General features: G+C 44.2%; 1 protein-coding gene across 3 annotated transcripts in view; it reads right to left on the reverse strand.

Moving 5' to 3' along the window:
* Positions 1-7,845: 7,845 nt before the first annotated feature.
* The window catches only part of csmd1a (CUB and Sushi multiple domains 1a), a 332,617-nt gene continuing 326,706 nt past the window's right edge, over positions 7,846-13,756 (reverse strand). For all 3 annotated transcript variants that reach the window (XM_023829137.2, XM_072709329.1, XM_072709330.1), the window contains one exon: positions 7,846-11,764. In XM_023829137.2, coding sequence (XP_023684905.2) covers positions 11,605-11,764 — 160 coding nt within the window. In that variant the 3' untranslated portion in view covers positions 7,846-11,604. The remainder of the gene's footprint in view (positions 11,765-13,756) is intronic.

Here is a 13,756-nt window from a genome sequence, read left to right on the forward strand (position 1 = left end):
ATTGAACTTAAATTCAAGCCTCTTACGACATGAAATTGAAAAATAACAGATTCAGTACAACTGAACTCATTCTGATATTAAAAATACAGCAACTCAAAACAGATGCATCACAGATGCACCATCAGTCCCACAAGCTACAACTTTCTCCAGCCACTGCCCTGTTCCATCTTCATTTCCTGAGACTGTCTCCATTAATGAAGTGATTGCCTCAGTGATGTGAGTGGCATCAGGTTTGTCCACTGCCTGGACACCCACAAAACACACATCCATTTTCCCTGCTTTTGCGAACCTCACATAGACCAACTCCTCTTCCATTACTGAGCTGTCAGTAGAACTGTCACTCATAACAGACAGAAATTTTGTGGTGGCTAGAGCTTCCTTAAGCTTTTGTCTCTCTACCTCAGCAATGAAATGCATGAACTCTTGAGCACGTTTTGAGTTCCTGTAAGTGCTACCTATTTTCAAGCCTTTTTTCTCATCCACCCTAGAGAAAACACAACGTTAACTAACGTTAGCATTATAAACTCATTTACGTGATCTTGCTTAGCTAACAATAAAACACTGGGCATTTCCACAATAAAAAACACTTCAGTTACTTACTCGCACATCCAGACGTAGTCTGTGAATGGTCGACTCTTTTTTCCAATTGCGTGGACGTTTCGGAACAGCAGCTCCATCCTCTCCAGCTCAGCCGACTTCATGACAGCCAAGGACTTAAAAGCTATGCTGTCCTGTAGTGAACCCATCGTCTTTGCCTGTTTTGAGATGATACTACCAATGTGTGCGTTTGACTTTTCGTGGTCTTTTATAGTCTCCAGTTTAAAATTGTTGGTGCCAATCACAAAAGAAAGACCCCTCGCTCGCTCGTTCCCATACTCCCTGCAGTCCTGGCAGTGCATGGTGTTTTTTTCTTTGCAATGAACTCGCCAATCTCGCCCTAATTTCCATTTCTCATTAAACTGTCTTACCTTCCTCTTATCTTGTTCCTCTTGTTTATTTACAACAGTACCAGCAGGGTCTGAAACACCAGTTATATGCCGCCACATAATACTCTCCAAGTAGGCCTATGAGTTGAGAGTAACTTTACAGCTTCTTATCGCAGGTTATCACTGCTAACAGAGACGTTAACGCACGTTGTAAACAAGTTGTATCAGAATGTTGATATAGGTGCTCATGGGAGTTTTATGCGCGTAATATTACGTTGCAATGCGTTTATTATATCAGATGCCTTTAGAGAAAACTACAACAAAAATATATTGTCATACCAAAGAATAAACTACCCGCCAAGGTGGCTAGTGAGACTAAAGTTATTACCCGCTACAGCCGAATTTTACCCGCATTTGGCGGGTGCCAATGTCAAGCCCTGATATATATGTATGTACTATTTGCTTTTAAAAAGCATATAAATCATCCCTTTATCCAGTTGTGTCCACTGTGTGCTCCGACAGCATTTAAGTGTAAAATGCAGTTAAACTGAACAAGATGTGAAAAATCTCCCCAGTGTTATACATGGTATAAAAGCTCCACAATATCTGAGCCGGCGAAGCGGGAAGACAACTCTGCGCTGCATTCAGCCCGACAGTCGTTACTTATAATTGGGCATTAAAGCGTCACGTCAGCCTGGCCGGGGCAGAGTGTCCCCGAGCGGCTGGGCCCTGCAAGCGTGGATGCCGCCACATCAGTGACCGTGTGATCCGCTAATGGGGGCTCATTAGCCCAGTGCTGTGAGAAACGGCGACTTCAGCGCAGATCCACTAGCCGCTGGGGCATTTGTTGTTTTGTTTTTCTAAATAATAACAGCCGATGGCCTGGAAGCGGCTGCCGTGGCCACTGAGCTGCTGGCCCATTATCTGGAGAGATCATTCTGTACCGTCTCAGGAAATGGAGACATACCCTAAAAGGGCCGAGGGCTTGCGGGAGGGGGGGCTTCTCCTAATGTGACCGTCACAACTCACTTTAACAAGCTGAACCCGCAGGAGAGAAGGATACAAACGGGAATTCACAGCCTTGTGTACTGAGCGTCATCAGAAGCATATCTGAGGTTCAACGGTCTGCAGGCTTCCTGTACAAGATGGAAAATAAATGCCACTCTTTTGGACAATAGCGCTAAACTTTTGTATTAAATTCTAGCATCTCATATGCGAGGGGTGGACAGGAAAAAGGGCTTTGAAGTACCTAACTCACAATTAAAATTCAGCCAATTCAACCTATTGGGCTGAATGCCAATTAGGAAGGGGTCTTCGTACCACTTTGGTACCAGGCTCATTACCTTCAACAAAAATGAAAACTACAAGAAACGTTTTCGAAAACTGAAGTAAAATAAGATACAAAAAACTACAGCTAAAGGAAAACTTTATTGCTTTCAAAACTAACTGACATAAAATAACAAGTGTAAAATACTAATATCATAATGTAATGATTTATTTATCTTTAATGACCATTAATAATACCTGAAGCATGTTTTGTCCATTTTGTCCATTTGGAGGACATCAGGACATAAGCTGTATTCATGTGGGATTTGCTAAAGATCAAACGCATAAAATAGGTCAACAACATTCAGTCTATTTAGATGACTGAAACATACTTAAACAAACTGATACTAAAATATATAAAACTAAAAGAAATATACAGTATTTCAAAAATAATAACTAATAAAACACACTGAAACGACAAACTAAACTGGATATCAAATAAAAATTGAAAATAATATAAAAATGGAAAATAAATTAATGTGAGTTTTCAAAGTAACGTGAGACCACTTACAGAGATTCAGAGAGTAGAAAGATGCAGCTCCACATGATAGGTTTGTCAGTCACAGAGGCCGTCTGTCTGTCTGTCTATCTATCTATCTATCTATCTATCTACTGTATCTAAAACAGTAAGGAGCAAAGGCTAGCCCGTCTGGTCCAATCGCACATGACGGCTATGATAGAAATTTGTCACAACACAGAGCTTCCTGCGTATGGGGCTGAGTAGCCGCAGGCCAGTCAGAGTGCCTATGCTGACCTCTGGTCACGGCCGAAAGCCCCTACAATGGGCATTAGAGTGTCAGAACTGGACCATTGAGCAATGGAAGAAGGTGGCCTGGTCTGATGAGTCACGTTTTCTGTTACATCATGTGGATGGTCGGGTGGGTGTACGTCGTTCACCTGGGGAAGAGATGGTACCAGGATACAGTCTGAGAAGAAGGCAAGCCGGCGGAGGCAGTGTGATGCTCTGGGCAATGTTCTGCTGTGAAAACTTGAGTCCTGGCATTCATGTGGATGTTACTTTGATACATACTGTACCACCCACCTAAACATTGTTGCAGTACACCCTTTCATGGCAAAGCTATTCCCCGTTGACAGTGGCCTCTTTCAGCAAGATAATGCACTCTGCCACTCTGCAAAAATTGTTCAGGAATGGTTTGAGGAACATAAAGTTGCATTCAATGTGTTGATTTGGCTTCCAAATTCCCCAGATCTCAATCTGAGCATTTGTGGGATGTGCTGGACAAACAAGTCATGGAGGTCCAACCTTGTAGGACCTGCTGCTATCGACTTGGGGCCACATACCTCAGGGTACCTTCAGAGATCTTGTGCATTTCATGCCTCGAAGGGTCAGAGTTGGCAGCACGAGGGGGACCTACAGGCAGGTGGTTTTAATGTTACAATTGATTGGTGTATATTTACAATAACTAATAAATGTATATAAACACAAGCAGGAATATGATCTCTTACAGGCTAAAGCTCTGATGAATGCAAAAGAGATGTTCGGATATATGGACAGTGCTAAAGAAGATACACCAGAGAGCTAGAACAGTCATGTTAGTTTTCAGGCTTATTTTTACCACCACTCAAACCAAGCATTTTTGTTGGGCACCCAAGGTTCCCCCCCCCACTGGCCACAGACAGTAACCAGACTAAATATTAAATGTGTTCTTAATTTAAGAGATGCTGAAGCAGCACGTTCTGCAAACCAGCTAGCCAGCTAGCATCATCTGACTCTACTCACTAAGTAACGTTAATATATGCAACCATGATCACTTGCTAAACTGCATATACTCTCCCCTACTTTGACTAATTTCACATTTTATTTCCCCTACTCCTCCTGGGGGGAGCTGCCTGGAGACTCAATCTATCAAGATGTCCAGCACACCCTGCTACATGTGACGTCGCCACTACCCATGACGTCCGTGCATCCAGCTGGCCGTTCTGCCTGAGTCACCTTCCATGTATGACCTGCTGCCTTACTTCTGCTTGCCTGGCGATTGGAGGGAGTGTCAGCACCGGCTTGTCATCACCTCCCTGCTCCCCGGTTGTGTCTCAAACCTTATGACTTAGACAGTGTGACTTGGCACTTAGCCATCTCTCCTATTAGACTCTCCCTGCCGGCCCCTGGAGGATGGGCTCCCCCTTTGAGTCTGGTTAGGGTTAGGGTTCCCTCTGCTGCCCCCTGGAGGATGGGCTCCCCCTTTGAGTCTGGTTAGGGTTAGGGTTAGGGTTCCCTCTGCTGCCCCCTGGAGGATGGGCTCCCCCTTTGAGTCTGGTCCCTCACAAGGTTTCTTCCTTCTAGGGAGTTTTTCCTTGCCACTGTCGCCTATGGCTTACTCACTGGGGGCTTTGGGTGGGGATGCTGTAAAGCGCTTTGAGACGATGTAATGTTGTGATAATGTGCTATACAAAAATAAATTTGTTTGTTATCACTTCCCCAAAGTGACTTTGGAACCCCCAAAACCAATCCCCGGAGAGAGACAGCAGCAGTGGGGACTCTGCACCCACCCAGCCATCGATTCATTTCTGTCTATTTTATATATTTATTTTCCTGGTACAGTGAGTCGCTCCCCATCAGTCATGCTGTCAATATGAGTCTGTGTCTAATGAGGGAAACTTTAATAGGACAGAAAAGGGCAGAATCTCCAAGTGCTGATGGCCGCAGACACCACTGTTAAAACATGTACGTGCAGCTGCTGCTTTCCTCACCAGCTCTGAGATGCCAGAGCTGCTGGCGATCATCCCAAAATGGAAGGCAGGTTATTCCAGGTGCCAGCCACCTCTGGCTGGGTGAGGAATGAACCAAACATGGAGAGAAGCCTCCTTCAGCTACCTGTCATATGGATCTCTATGAAGACTCTGACTGATGTCCGGACTCAAGTACTAAAAAGCATGACATTCTCCACAGCTAAATGCAACATATCCATGATCAGAATTTTCCATCATTTTCTGAAAAAAATTCATGGTCATATGGTAAATCGACATAAACAGAGACTTGTTAAATTGGTACCAGATTGAATTATACTGATAAACAGAAATGCTATAGCTATCATTAGGATCATGAGGACCTTCTGAGTGAATGAAGGCCTCACTCAGACTGATGACTATAGACACACCTGATTTGTACAGTATACAGACTTATTTATTCTCATGCAGGGGCGTCGTAGTGGGGGGAAAAAGGGGACTGAGTTACCAGGGCCCCGTGTGGGGGGAGGGCCCCTAAGGAATCTGGAATTTTATTTTTCTTTAAATATATTAATATTATTCAAAGATCACAATAAATGTTGCTAACTAATGTAAATGTAATTTTTGTGGGAAAATAAATCGGTTGACGGATTGAATTGTGTCCTAGCTTACAGTGCCTGAGGACAAGCACCCTCACCCCTTGCGATGGTTTAGTCTTTACCGGGCTTTTTAACTAGGCGCATGTAATTTAGCGGTCATACTGCTGAATCCGTGCTGGAAGATGATGCCAAAGAAAGCTAAATCCGGTTTTCAAGAAAGAAAAGTGAGGCAGGAAAGAAACAAAAAAAAATGAGGGAAAGCAACTGCTTACAAACTTTTCCCCCAAGAAAGGTGAGCCCAAATGTGAAAGCAAATAGCCTACATTAGATGAACTATTATTATTAAACACTTCAATACCACCGCGAAATTACACATAGATTTAGTCTAGATAAGTCAAATTTTTTTTTTTTTGCTTAACCCCCTGGGTTCGACGATGCCGCGCATCTTTCTTGTCTATTTCAGTTTATATCTCACTGAAATGTTTGTGTAGAATCATGGGAAAAAACGCTGGCTAAATCTGTAATCTGTCTTCTTTCCAAGATGTCCATTTTCGGAGTTATTTAAAGTTTTTAAAATTAGGTTAAATCGACAAAAAGTAAACCATGTCACCTTTATTTGTTTTACCTGCATGGGGGGCGTGTAGTACCGCCTTCGCGTGAAGATCGCTATTCACATTGTAAACAGCCGCACTTCCGCGTATTGAAATCGCATTTGCATGGTAATTTGAACAATGCAGCGGTGAAACCGTTTCAAAAGTGTTCAATTTTCATGCAGGCCTATGATGTTAGGCTACCTTTGGTGACATCCTGTCATAGCTTTTAATCATTCTACAAATAAAACCAAATTCCAGTGAAGTCTTGTGTGATTAGGCTGTTTTTTTTTTTTTTTGAGGGGGAGGGGGGCATGGGCACTGTTTGTGCATAGGGCCCAGAATTTGGTGCTACGTCCCTGTTCTCATGTACAGTATACCATCTGTAAACATAGTAATGTGTCACTTTACAGTAACGTCGCACTGGAAATATTTACGTGATCAAAGGCACCAACAGGAAATTAAGAATCAATGGTAATCCATTGAGGGGGGTGGTGGTGGGGACTAGTTCAATGCCCCATCTAATTCCGCTGACCAAAGCTACTGGACACAGTCAGATCTGGTCAGACGGTAGACAATAAGGAGGTGGCTGACAGAATGTGACTGGCAGCCAATAAATCACCAGGCTTGCTGCCGGCATACTCTTTCTATTTACTCTTTGGTTAACTGACAGGAAGCAGCGAGTAGCTATTAGAGGCACAATGTCACAGTGGGCCTGTGTTCATAGTGGGGTACCGCAGGGTTGAATTTTAGGACCACTATTGTTCCTAATTTACATTAATGATATTGACACCAATACATACAGTAAACTGGTTAAATTTGCAGACGACACCAAGGTGGGTGGTGTAGCAGATACTGATGTAGCAGCAGAGAGGCTACAACGGGATCTGGATTTAATTATCGACTGGGCTGATACTTGGCAGATGAAATTTAACACAGATAAATGCAAGGTAATCCATGCAGGGAGCAGAAATATAAAGTACAGATATTTTATGGGTTCCACTGAAATAAAGGTAGCTGATTATGAGAAAGATATCGGTATGTATGTTGATGCTTCCATGTCCCACTCTCGAGAGTGTGTGGAAGCAATAAAAAATGCCAATAGGATGTTGGGTTATATCTCTAGGTGTGTGGAGTTTAAGTCAAGGGAGGTGATGTAAAATTCTTTCAAATTTTATACAAATTTCAAAAACGAGCACAAATTGTACCAAATTCCAATTCTGTCTTTGTGTCCACTTGAATCGTGTGTGGGTACTGCATTTGCGTTGGCCTGCTTTTCAGTTTTCATTGAAAAAGAAATTAGACAGAGCAGGTGGAAATTGTTGAAATAATCTCAGGCAACTGCTAGTGTCCATATTACACACACTGTGCATATTCATAAGAGGGCTAAGCACCGGTGTTGGGCTTGTGCTGTTAGGAGGCAGCCAAGAAACTGTACTGACTGGTAGCTTGTAACAAACTCAGTCCAGATGCAATGAAAAAACAGGAGTATCTCAGTTAAAAGACTGATATGAAGTGCTTTCCATGTTATGCTCTCATGGAGCCAAAGGCCATTCAACACATAAAAAAACTAAACCAAACTGTCTGCATATCAGCACACATTATTCATAAATGTCACCTCTCGCTACCATTGGTACACACAAAATTCTGAATGCTTTCGCACATAACATAGAAATAGTCAACCTAGACAGAAACTATTATCAAATATTTAATCTCTAATTCAAATTATATTTTTTAAAAGATGCTTTCATTGAACAAATTATATTACAATTTATATGAGAGTCTTTGCTTTGTATCTGTCAGAGGATACATTATATATTTCATACAGGCTCATATATACTGACATGTGCAAGAGTTTACAAATTTAAAACTAGCTATTGACATGTTATGTTACATAAATGATAAAAGTTTACATTTTTGTATATTAAAAACATTTATTTTAACAATTTTATACCTACATTAATCAAAAATTACAGCATATTTCATAATTTTACAAATTTCCTCATAAAAAATATATTTCTGTACAAAAAAAAACATTTTCTTTTGCACCTACGTCAGTCAGCAGCAAATGGTAGAATGGCGATGTCATCACATGGGGTGGAGTCGCTCGGGAGGTGGGATGAGGCTGCGGGGTGAGGGGGGGCTGCGGCCAGACTATTGTAAAGAGGGGGATGTTATTGCAGCGGGCCTGGCGGAGGCCTGGGTGCGTACAAGCATCACGAGAAGCTGACAGATGGACAGCAGGTGGATCGTCGGGGAAACACTCCTCTGTGGAGTTTTGTGTTTTTCCTTGTTCTGTTTCACAAACTCCAGCCTCCCATATTTTACACATCACTTCCACCATAGGTGCTCTGTACCGAACATGGCACAATTTTACATAATATCAAATGCAAAATAGAAAATTTCTTAGAAAAATTAAGGTGAAGCTCTTGCTTCCTCTGGACAGACACGACGATGCAAGACGCCGCTAAGTGAGACGCTGCTCAGTGAGAAGCTGATCAGTGAGAAGCTGATCAGTGAGACGCTGCTCAGTGCGACGCTGCTCAGCGAGACGCAACTCAGTGAGACGCTGATCAGTGAGATGCTGCTCAGTGAGACGCTGCTCAGCGAGACGCAACTCAGTGAGACGCTGATCAGTGAGATGCTGCTCAGTGAGACGCTGATCAGTGAGATGCTGCTCAGCGAGACGCTGCTCAGTGAGACCCCGCTAAGTGAAATGGCGCTGAATGAGACGCCACTCAGCTTCATGCTGCTAAACAAGATGCCTCTCAGTGAGACACTGCTGAGTGAGATGCCGTTTAGTGAGATGCTGCTCAGTGAGACACTACTCTGTGAAACGTTGCTAAACGAGATGCCGCTCAGTGAGACACTGCTCAGTGAGACGCCGTTAGTGAGACACTGCTTACTGAGACACTGCTCTGTGAAATGCTGCTGTGAGACACCACTCAGCGAGACGCGTCTCCGTGAGACACTGCCCAGTGAAACTCTGTTCACTGAGACATCGCTCAGTGAGATGCTGCTCAATGAGATGCCATTTAGTGAGACACTGCTCAGTGAGATGCTGCTCAGTGAGACGCCATTTAGTGAGACGCTGCTCAGTGAGACACCGCTCAGTGAGACGCCATTTAGTGAGACGCTGCTCAGTGAGACGCCATTTAGTGAGACGCTGCTCAGTGAGACGCCATTTAGTGAGACGCTGCTCAGTGAGACGCCATTTAGTGAGACGCTGCTCAGTGAGACACCGCTCAGCGAGACTCCACTCAGTGAGACGCTGCTCAGTGAGACGCCATTTAGTGAGACACCGCTCAGCGAGACTCCACTCAGTGAGACGCTGCTCAGTGAGACGCCATTTAGTGAGACGCTGCTCAGTGAGACACCGCTCAGCGAGACTCCACTCAGTGAGACGCTGCTCAGCAAGACGCGTCTCCGTGAGACACTGCCCAGTGAAACTCTGTTCACTGAGACATCGCTCAGTGAGATGCTGCTCAGTGAAAATTTGCTTCACAAAACGCTACTCTGTGAGACCCTGCACCACAGGCCTCCTGTGTTATGACCGCGTTTCCTTGGAGGTACACCAATTCCGGCAGATGAGGTCTGTTTTTTTTTTTGGGCAGGGGGGAGTTAATACCATTCTCTGCATAAGAGTTGGTATATGAACACACTATTGCACCAAAACGACCAGGGTGGGGTGGGGGGGACGTCATCAGTGAATTTTGAAATCACAGTGTTTATATTCTGAGTAGCCTTGCACTCGCCTGTTGATGGTCTTCTTACATAATAAGGCAGTGTCTCACTAATTTGCACTACATGGTTATGGGGACGGGGCTCTGAGGGATCAACAGGTTCTCTGGGACAAGATGGGGTGGGATGGGTATCACACTGAAGCAAGAGGGACGGGGGGGGGGGGGGGGGGGGGGCAGCCCAGCATTGGTGCAAAGAGAGCGGGATCAGGAAACACCATGAGAAAACAAACGAGAAAAGCTTAAATGCAGTGCACACCCCCTCACACATAACGTCACAGACAGACATCCACGTTTATACCTGTGATTCAAAGTAAGTGCAGCATTTATGAAAAATAAAAACTTCATAAGCTCAGCATCGCAGGGAAATCAGGACAGATCGCTGTGCAAAAGGGGCAGATTTTTAGCTAACCTGACGCCGCATGTGTTTATGGTAAGCAGTTAGAGACGTGTGAGCAACGTGGGGAAAGAGAGAAACAGAGAGAGCACAGAAAGTGGCATCGTTTTGGCATCTGAGTAGCATCATTCGCTAAACAAAAATTAAGTCAGGAAGCACAGATTTATGGAGCTAAACCATCAGCAGTTACTATATGTCAAACCGGCAGTGAAATTAAAAAAATAAAATCCAAATGTCTTTCTCACAATAAAAATATTTCTCTGGGGGCAGTAAGAATCAGCGTCATTACGATACTGAAACATTGTGGGGCGCTGTTCTGCACTGAAGACCCAAGCTAGCACAGTAATGACGGAAGGCTGCTGCTGATTTTTACATATACCAGTTCAAAATAAAAATAAAACAAAAAACAACAAAGGAAAACGAAGCTGCATCATTTAATAGGCGTTACAGCCATTTGCAGAGGTGTGTGGGAAAGACGCACTTGTCTCTCAATGAGGGCGATGAAGTCATTTCTCATTTTTCTGCAGCTTGGACATGTAGCATGGCCACATGCTTCCTGTGAGAATGGAAACACATGTTTATATACATATGGTCAGCATATATAAACCCTGTTTTTCTGTTTGTGTTTGTTTTCTTTTTGAATTGACGTTGTGTCCATCTGTCACACGCTAGTGCAAAAATTGTGCCGTTACGGTTTGCAAACACAACTGCAGAGGACACCCCTCTTGGGACCCGGGACCGAGGCCCAGACAGACCAGAGAAGTTCGTCTGTCTCACACCCATCACTGTAACATTTCCACTATTATTTGAGAAGTCTGGCCTGAGCAGCCATTTCGGATTCAGGGAGAACTTGTCGTCTCCATTTCTCGTTGACAGTTTTTCCATCCTCTTGATGCTCTTGGACGTGTCCGTAAGAAAGTGCTTTTAGAAAGTACGACAAACAAAAGAGTGGAATTCACTCTCTTCCTGCAAGGGCCATGAGAAACAGAAGTAATCAAAAATAAAAATCATCATCCATGTTGTCTTTCACAAAGTCATGGTCTCTCCTCGATGAAGAGTCTTTTTTGCCAATATTCTTGTTTACAAAAAAAATAAAGATCTCCCATTTTTGCTGTTTACCATTTTTGCCGGAAAGTCAGTTGAGTCGCTGCGGTAGCAGAGAAAGGAGTGGGGGGGGACTGGCACATGGCACCAAACGTCAGATCTCAGTGAAGACTGAGACTGTACCACTGTGCATACCATATTCAGCATGGTGTCGAAGTGCATGGCCTGGAGCTGGGGCTATACGACAGTGCACACCGTGTTCAGCGTGGTGTCGAAGTGCATGGCCTGGAGCTGGGGCTATACGACAGTGCACACCGTGTTCAGCGTGGTGTCAAAGCGCACAGCTTTGGCCTCTGTCGGCTTCATGTTCGTGTCATACATGGGATTCTCAAATGACGCCTGTCCGTTTGTGTTTTCGTGCCCCACGTAGCCGTTGTACTGAACTTTTGGTCTTGTTCTGAAAGGCGAGAAAATAAGAACACTTATTCAGCTTACGATTAAAAAAATAAATAAAGGAAGAACTGTCTACCCAACTAAATAGTTAGCTAACTAATGGAAAATCTGTGGATGCGATCGAGAGTGGTGACAGAAAACAGCCAATTCTGAGCCACTTTTAAAAAATGGATTTAATTTGTGCAACAAAGCAAACGGAATGGCAGATATCAGAGGAGGAAAAATAGCACAAAATATATGCCAAAAATATGTGTCAAGCCAAGTGGACTAGGCCTGGGAGGTCAAGCTCTGTTATTCAAATAAAAATTCAATTTGAAAAATATTTACATAGTTAATGGCAAAAATTCACATTCCATTTTTTTAAGATTTATGTAGGCAACTACAGTATATCTAGCACGTTTACATATTTTAGTTTTGCCTAATGGCCCTTGTCACTTAGAGTAGAATAGGGAATCTGCCACTAGGGCCACACATCCATGAGTTTATTGAGAGAGCCAGAATGGTTGAAGCTAGCCAGCAAGAAAACAGTGAAGTAATGAGTAAATCAGAAGAAGAATGTGGCGATACAGCTGCCCCCGAGGACTGTAAAATGCACACTCGAGTTTTCCAGGCAGTTTTTATCATGGGGACCCCCAACTCCCGTTTGTCAAATTTCATTGCCAGAATTTCAAAATATGGAAATAGCATTACTTTTAGCATGGTATATTGTCTGGTGTATGATGGTATGAAAAATTACATACCACCCAAGCCTAGTTAGGCATAGCTCAAACCAAAGGCAGCATTTCATTGCAGGATGTCTTTTAAGTTTTAAGCTCTTTCACGCACATACAGTACGTTTACGTTAACTGTGTGATTTCAATTGTCTGAAAATTCAACATCACAGAACAATTAAAATGACTTAGTTGTTGTTGCTCCTGGCGTTTCTGTCCTGTGGGTAGCTAAATAAATGTTAGCTGAAAATGTGTTATTACCATCTCCTCGTCATTTTCCTGTCAAGATAGTAGTAGGCTTTTCACCTTTCACAGACGGCTGCACACAACAAGCCTGTATTGTAATTGTATATTTAATATTTGAGTTTTTCGAATTGAGAAATATATTAGAAGAATTCAAAATGATTTTTAAAGGGAATTTCCCAGCCCTGATGCGGACTGGCTCCTGGATCATTCCAGAAATATTCCAATGTCAAACGTGCCTGTCCCCTTTGGTATCAAACACACGTGCGGACACAGACAGACAGACAGGGCCCGCTTACGTGCCTGTCCCCTTTGGTATCAAACACACGTGCGGACACAGACAGAGAGACAGGGCCCGCTTACGTGCCTGTCCCCTTTGGTATCAAACACACGTGCGGACACAGACAGACAGACAGGGCCCGCTTACGTGCCTGTCCCCTTTGGTATCAAACACACGTGCGGACACAGACAGACAGACAGGGCCCGCTTACGTGCCTGTCCCCTTTGGTATCAAACACACGTGCGGACACAGACAGAGAGACAGGGCCCGCTTACGTGCCTGTCCCCTTTGGTATCAAACACACGTGCGGACACAGACAGACAGACAGGGCCCGCTTACGTGCCTGTCCCCTTTGGTATCAAACACACGTGCGGACACAGACAGACAGACAGGGCCCGCTTACGTGCCTGTCCCCTTTGGTATCAAACACACGTGCGGACACAGACAGACAGACAGGGCCCGCTTACGTGCCTGTCCCCTTTGGTATCAAACACACGTGCGGACACAGACAGACAGACAGGGCCCGCTTACGTGCCTGTCCCCTTTGGTATCAAACACACGTGCGGACACAGACAGACAGACAGGGCCCGCTTACGTGCCTGTCCCCTTTGGTATCAAACACACGTGCGGACACAGACAGACAGACATGGCCCGCTTACGTGCCTGTCCCCTTTGGTATCAAACACACGTGCGGACACAGACAGACAGACAGGGCCCGCTTACGTGCCTGTCCCCTTTGGTATCAAACACACGTGCGGACACA

Source organism: Paramormyrops kingsleyae, chromosome 3, assembly GCF_048594095.1.
Source record: "Paramormyrops kingsleyae isolate MSU_618 chromosome 3, PKINGS_0.4, whole genome shotgun sequence".
Lineage (NCBI taxonomy): Eukaryota > Metazoa > Chordata > Actinopteri > Osteoglossiformes > Mormyridae > Paramormyrops > Paramormyrops kingsleyae.